Raw genomic sequence first — 7,242 nt, 5'->3', positions numbered from 1 at the left:
TAAAATGTCTTTCTTTCTTTTTTTTTTTTTTTTTGAGACAGAGCCTCAAACTGTGGCCCTGGGTGGAGTGTCAGGGCATCACAGCTCACAGCAATCTCAAACTCTGGGGTATGAGTTTCTCTTGCCTCCACCTCCCAAGTAACTGGGACTACAGGTGCCAGCCACAACACCTGGCTATTTTTTGGTTGCAGCTAATGTTGTTGTTTGGTGGGCCCAGGCTGGATTTGAACTCTCCAGCTCAGGTGTATGTAGCTGGTGCCTTAGCCGTTTGAGCCACAGGTGCCGAACCTTAAGTAATTCTCTTGTCTCAGCTTCTCAAATAGCTAGGACTATAGGTGCCAGCCACAACTCCCAGCTATTTTTTGGTTGCAGTTGTCATTGTTTAGCTGGCCTGGGCTGGGCTTGAACCCTCCAGCCTCAGTGCATGTGGCTAGTGCTGTAACCACTATGCTATGGGTGCCAAGCCACATATTTATGTTTAAATCACTTTTGTTTTAGTCCCAAATCATCTCTAAGGCTTTATCCAAGCCCATTCCCTACTGCCTCTAATTAAAATCTACTACTTTGAGCTTTTTTTTTTTTAATTGAGATAGAGTCTCACTATGTTGTCCTTGTACCACGTGCTCTGGCATCACAGCTCACAGCAACCTCAAACTCTTGGGCTTAAGTGATTCTCTTGCCTCACCCTCCCAAGTAGCTGGGACTACAGGCGCCCACCACAATGCCCAGGTGTTTTTTTGTTGTAGTTGTCATTGTTGTTTTAGCAGGCCCAGGCTGGGTTTGAACCCTGAAGCCCCGGTGTATGTGGCTGGCGCCTTAACCACTGAACTATGGGCGCTGAGCCTGCTTTGAGCTTTTCTTGGTATTCATCCTCTTAGTAAAATTTATTTTTCTGTGTCAGTTGACTTTTCTCATTTTGGTTCTGTTTTTGCTATTGTCAGCCTAGTTTCCCTCCCACCCACCCCCGCTGTTGTTTTGGGGTTTTTTGTTTGATTTTGAGACTTAGACTCACTTTGTTACCCTTGGTAGAGTGCTATGGCATCACAGCTCACAGCAACCTCAAACTCTTGGGCTCAATCAGCCTCCTAAGTAGCTGGGACTACAGGCACCCTTTGCAACACCTGGCTATTTTTCAGAAATGAGGTCTCCCTCTTATTCAGGCTGGTATCAAAATCCTGAGCTCAGGCTCCGGTGCCTTTTACACAGTGGCTACAATGCCGGCCACATGCACTGAGACTGGCGGGTTTGAGCCTGGCCACAGCCAGCTAAACAGCAATGACAACTGCAGCAAGAAAATAGCTGGACATTGTGGCGGGCACCTATAGTCCCAGCTACTTGGGAGGCTGAGGCAAGAGAATCGCTTAAGCCCAACAGTTTGAGTTTGCTGTGAGCTGGCGATGCCATGGCACTCTACCAAGGGTGACATAGTGAAGACTCTCGTCTCAAAAAAAAAAAAATCCTGAGCTCAGAAGATCCATCCACCTACTTTGGCTTCCTAAAGTGCCAGGATTATAGGTCTAAGCCACTGTACCTGGCCTCTGCCTCTCTGTTTTGACTCTAAAATAAAGATTGTATCATAACTTCCCCCCTTGTTATTTTCTCAACTATCTCCATCATTCATTTCATTCAACTTTACTTAGATGGGTTCCCAAATCAGTATCTTGATTGTTAATGAATTTCAGACTCAGCTTTCATGTATAAGTTTTATACACATTTATGTAGACATCTCTTCTGTGCCCCCTACCCAACAGATCCAATACTGTCTGTGATTGTTATGTTCCTTGGGCTCACTCCTCTCTGTCTTCTATTTCTTTGTCTCTGTCCCTTCCAAATCTTCTTAACTCAAAGTTGTGTTCATTCCCTTTCCTCCATCACATCTAGTGAGTTGTTAAACCCTATTGATTTTACCTAAGTTAAACCTCATGTGTCACTTTTCCTCTGTACTCTTTTCTTTGCTTCTTTCCTAGCTTATGCCCTGTCAAGTAAATTATTGTCAAATCCTAATTAATCATTCCATCTCTCAAAATCCTGCTGCTGTATCCAAAGTTATAGTTTTAACTGCTTCATAAGCTCTTTTAATGGTTCTCCACATATGTTTGCTCTTTACCCTGGGACTCCACCTCTGACCCAGCATATTCTCCTAAGATTCCAGTTCATATGAACTCTTCCTAAACAAAGACTTCTCAGAAAGATGTTTCCCTTTGAAACCTTGTCTATCTCAAATGTTGCTTCTTTCAGAAAGCCTTTGCTTGGGCCTCTTTTGGAGTCATGTTGACTAAAAAGTTAAGCTACCTTAGGGTCAGGATCTTGCCTCTACTTAATATTCCCTGTACTTCTCAGTATAGAGCCTTATACCAGCATAAACCTCTGAGCTCTTGAACTGAATGCCATGGTATGAAATTATATGTTCACATGCTTTCTGCTCACTCTGTTTTATTAGTCCCAGGAAATTTTGGCATTTAATACTATCTTTTAAATTTTTCATTTGAAAAGCTAGTGCAACTGTATGTTGAATTATAAGTGTGGGGCGGCATCTGTGGCTCAAAGGAGTAGGGCACTGGCCCCATATGCTGGAGGTGGCAGGTTCAAACCCAGCCCCGGCCAAAAACTGCAAAATAATAATAATAATAAATAGAAATAAAAATAAAAAGACTTAAAAAAAAAAAAAAAGAATTATAAGTGTGGTGCCCAGATCCTCATTGTTGCCTAGTAACTTGTTAAAAACTCAAATTCATAGACCCCAGCCCAGACCTATTTATTGGCTTTTACTATATTCATAGAGTTGGGTAACTAATCTAATCACTACTACCTAGTTTCAGAATGTTTTCATCACCTCAAAAAGAAACCTTGTACCCACAACCAGTCACTCCCTCAACCCCTGACAGTCACTAATCCACTTTCTCTATATACGGTGTAGATTGGCCTATTCTAACAATTTGTATGAATGGAATCAGATAATACCTGAGTTTTTAAATCTGGCTTCTTTTATTTACCATAGTGTTTCCAAGGTTCATCCATATTGTCACTTGAATCATACTTCATTCCTTTTTTTTACTTTTCTTTTTGAGACAGAGTTTCACTTTGTGGCCCTCAGTAGAGGGCTGTGGCTTCACAGCTCACAACAACCTCAAACTCTTGGGCTTAATCAATTCTCTTGCTTCAGCCTCCCAAGGAGCTGGGACTACAGATGCCTGCCACAACACCCAGCTATTTTTTTTTTCTTTTGAGACAGAGCCTCACACTGTTGCCCTGGGTAGAGTGCTGTAGCATCACAGCTCATAGCAACCTCCAACTCCTGGGTTTAAGCGATTCTGTTGCCTCAGCTTCCCAAGTAGCTAGAACTACAGGCATCCACTACAATACCCAGCTATTTTTTGGTTATAGTTGTCATTGTTGTTTGGCAGGCCTGGGCTGGATTTGAACCCGCCAGCTCTAGTGTATGTGACTGGCACCCTAGCCGCTGAGCTACAGGCACTGAGGCCATAATCCATTCCTTTTTATTGCCAAATAGTATTTCATATATGGATATACTGCATTTTGTTTATCCATTCATTAGTTAATGGACATGTTGTTCCTCCTTTTTGGCTATTTGAATAATGCTGCTATGAACATATGTGTACATTTTTATATGAATATATATTTTCAGTTCTCTACATACCTAGAATTTCTGGGTCATATGGGAACTATGTTTTTAGAAAAACTTACCCAGAGCAACTGTACCATTTTTTTTTTCCAGTTCCATCAGTAATGTATGAAGGTTCCAATTCTTCCACATCCTCACCAACATTCGTTATCTTTTTCATTATAGCTGTGCTAGTGGGTGTGAAGTAGTATTTCATTGTGTTTTTGATTTGCATTGGAGTCAGACCTTTTTATGCTGTGATTTTAAGTTGCTTTATTTATTCTACTAATTGTCTTTGGTTATTCTAGATTTGCTCAAGTATGTGTGTTTCAGTGTGTTTCTTAAAATGGCAGCTTTGGGAGAATAGGTATACATAGATAAGTAGAATGGTTTACAGTTCAATTTTTGCTAATGTTTTGCCTTATCTCCTGTTTATCTTGATGCATTGCAGGGTGGTGGCCTTGTCCATGTCACCTGTGGATGACACTTTCATTTCTGGGTCTCTTGATAAGACCATTCGACTCTGGGATCTCCGGTCTCCTAACTGCCAGGTAATGGTACTTGAAAGTTGTATTTTTGAGCATCTTCTATTGTAGGCATCATCACCAACTCTACCTCTTTAAGGAAGGAAGGAAGCAGTTGTTCCATTCTGGCATCCCAGAATGTTTATAAACTTTGGAGAAAACTTGTTTTCCTAGGAGGTAGTTGGTAAGCAGATACCTTAATTTAGTGCTGTGTGGCTTATTGTTTTAAAAAATGTATTCCTTAGCCTTTGAACTGCAAGTTTTAGCTTCAAGGAATTTGTTTTTATTTGAACTCTATATACAGTTAAGGTTGATCAAAAATAAGTTGTTTGGAGACCTGTTTTTTAAAAGCTTCATTTGAGTTTTATGTTTATTTTTTCTGTTATGTAGGAAGGCTGGTATTTGTTCATATGCCTTTCTTAGTTTTCTTTGGGGAAAGTAAATTATATAGTGTTGGGGTCCTGTAGTCAACATTTTGTCTTCTTTTTTTTTTTTTTAGGGCCTCATGCATCTACAGGGCAAGCCAGTTTGTTCTTTTGATCCAGAAGGGTTAATTTTTGCCGCAGGTGTCAACTCTGAAATGGTCAAACTTTATGACCTTCGTTCTTTTGATAAGGTAAATCTTTGAATCTTTGAGCTATCTTAATATTATGTAAGTTTTAAAAGTGAGGTGGAGGGCGGCGCTTGTGGCTCAGTGCTCAGTGAGTAGGGCGCTGGCCCCATATGCCGAGGGTTCAAACCAGCCCCAGCCAAACTGCAACCAAAATAGCCGGGCGTTGTGGCGGGCACCTATAGTCCCAGCTACTTGGGAGGCTAGGCAAGAGAATCATCTAAGCCCAAGAGCTGGAGGTTGCTGTGAGCTGTGAAGCTACAGCACTCTATCAAGGGTGACAAAGTAAGACTCTTGTCTCTTAAAAAAAAAAAAAAGGTGAGGTGGACATTTAAGAGCCTTTTCTATAATAGAGTAACTATGTGGTAGATGTTAAAGAGTGGCAGAGCATAGTTCATCCTTTCCTTAGTCAGAAAGGAACCTAAAGAGAGAGAATGGAAGTTCTCGCTCAGAGATAAAATTAATAATATGCCTTGGGCTTGGGGCTACTATTTTTTATCTTTTGCAGGGGCCATTTGCAACCTTTAAGATGCAGTATGATCGGACTTGTGAGTGGACAGGACTTAAGTTCAGCAATGATGGCAAGCTCATCCTCATCTCCACCAATGGCAGCTTTATTCGTCTTATTGATGCATTTAAGGGAGTGGTGATGCACACGTTTGGGGTGAGCTGACAGCCTTAAGCCATGGCCATTTCCATGTTCATATTTCCTGGGCTGAGAATTTTGTTAGCTGGTTAGTGCAGAACAGTAGTTATCCTTGACTCACTGCTCAAGGTATTAATTAGCTTGCATTTTCTTCCTGTTCGTGAACTTATTTCCTTTGGATTGTTTAGACATTCACTTTTCACAAAGTGACCCAAGTTTGGTGTTTAGATATAAAATAATTCCTAATAATAAACCGTTTTCTTGTCCCCTTGAATATGGAGTTCAGGATGGGGTGGATTGTAAAGGGTGGTAGCCACATTTGGAACCTTGGTGGCATAGTATATAACAAGGAAAGACATGGAAAGGAGGGTCATGCATGTACTGAGTTAGTGTTTCTAGGGAATTGTTTTTATTAATGTATTAATGGCCCTGTAACAATAAGGGAACCACTCTGTTTTGTTTTAGGGTTATGCAAACAGCAAAGCTGTCACACTGGAGGCTTCATTTACTCCAGACTCTCAATTTATTATGATTGGTAAGCTTCCTTTGTCTCCTTTCGGGTTATTTCTCTGGTACTGTGCAATTTATATTAAACAAACTAAGAGTTTACCAGATTTCTGTATAGTACATTATGCCAAGGATATAGTGTCTTTAAACTCTCCTGTCTTTGGAGTTGTTTGCTGGGAAATGGCATTTATGTTGGGTCTTCCCTGGACCAACGTTAAATCTGTAAGCACTAGTAATATTAACTTCCTGGTATAATCCTCCATTTTGTGGTTACATGCTGGTAAGGTAATGGTTTTCAACCCCTTTTTCAGATAAGAAAACTGAAGTAGGAGGGGATATACTTGAAAACAAATAACCAGTGTCAAGATCATTTTCCAAAGTGTCCTCCTTTCACTGCCTCTTCTCATTCTAAATTTCTGCTGAGGGCTGGGTCCTGAAGCTTGTTCTGTCTCAAGGCTTCAATTTTGTTTTATGCCTTGAACTGTTACATACATTTTCCTTGAATGTTCTCTTTAGGTTCAGAGGATGGCAAGATCCATGTTTGGAATGGAGAGAGTGGTATAAAAGTAGCTGTTTTGGATGGTAAACACACAGGACCCATTACCTGTTTGCAGTTCAACCCCAAGTTCATGACCTTTGCCAGTGCATGTTCCAACATGGTATGTGAATGAGAGGTGTTTTTTACCTAGGGGCCCTTTCCAGTTGGGGAGATAGGTGCCTCAACTAACATAGCCAGCTGTGCTCTGCATAGGTACATTTCAAGCACCCAAGTTAATGTTTCTCAACTGATAACTTCCATATTTTACCTCCTATTATGTGATATCTGGTTATGCTGGTCTTTCACTTTTATTTTTCTTCTTAGAGATGATCTTAGTGTTACCTCAGAGCTCCATGGACATCACAGGCCTGTTTTTGTTAGGGCCTCTGCCTTTAGGCTCAAACTACCTGGGCTACACTTGATAGATTTTTTTTGCTCCTTAAAATACTCTGCTCCACCCTTTTGTAGCTACGGCCTTTTGGTTTTCCATTCCTCTTGGTTTATGCTGAATTTCCAGAAATTCTTAACAATTAATCGTAATTTACCACTTAGAATTAACTCCGGGCCCATATCTCTTCCTAGATAACATTAGCAGAATAAAGGATCAATGAGTCCTGGTCTCCAGTTTCCTCTTAAGATCTTCTAAACCCGCCTGGGTATTTAGGATGAGGCATTTTATTACTAGCCTATCCAGAGCACATCCCCCTCCATTTTTTTTAATCAAGAAAATATAAAAAATGAAAATACAATAAAACCATTCAGTGCTTCTCCTTTTTTTTTTTTTTTTTTTTTTTT

General features: G+C 40.6%; 1 protein-coding gene across 1 annotated transcript in view; it reads left to right on the top strand.

Annotated features, from left to right (window-relative positions):
- The window catches only part of WDR82 (WD repeat domain 82), a 26,531-nt gene that overhangs the window by 15,245 nt on the left and 4,044 nt on the right, over positions 1-7,242 (top strand). Inside the window, exons 4-8 of the mRNA XM_003789369.3 lie at positions 4,074-4,173; positions 4,646-4,762; positions 5,265-5,420; positions 5,868-5,937; positions 6,426-6,568. Of these exons, the coding sequence (XP_003789417.1) occupies positions 4,074-4,173; positions 4,646-4,762; positions 5,265-5,420; positions 5,868-5,937; positions 6,426-6,568 (586 nt within the window). The remainder of the gene's footprint in view (positions 1-4,073; positions 4,174-4,645; positions 4,763-5,264; positions 5,421-5,867; positions 5,938-6,425; positions 6,569-7,242) is intronic.

Source organism: Otolemur garnettii, unplaced genomic scaffold (assembly GCF_000181295.1).
Source record: "Otolemur garnettii isolate 467f Iridium unplaced genomic scaffold, OtoGar3 scaffold00032, whole genome shotgun sequence".
In the NCBI taxonomy this organism is placed as follows: Eukaryota; Metazoa; Chordata; class Mammalia; order Primates; family Galagidae; genus Otolemur; species Otolemur garnettii.
Note: the sequence above shows the minus strand (reverse complement) of the source record. Positions and strands in the feature narration are given on the sequence as shown.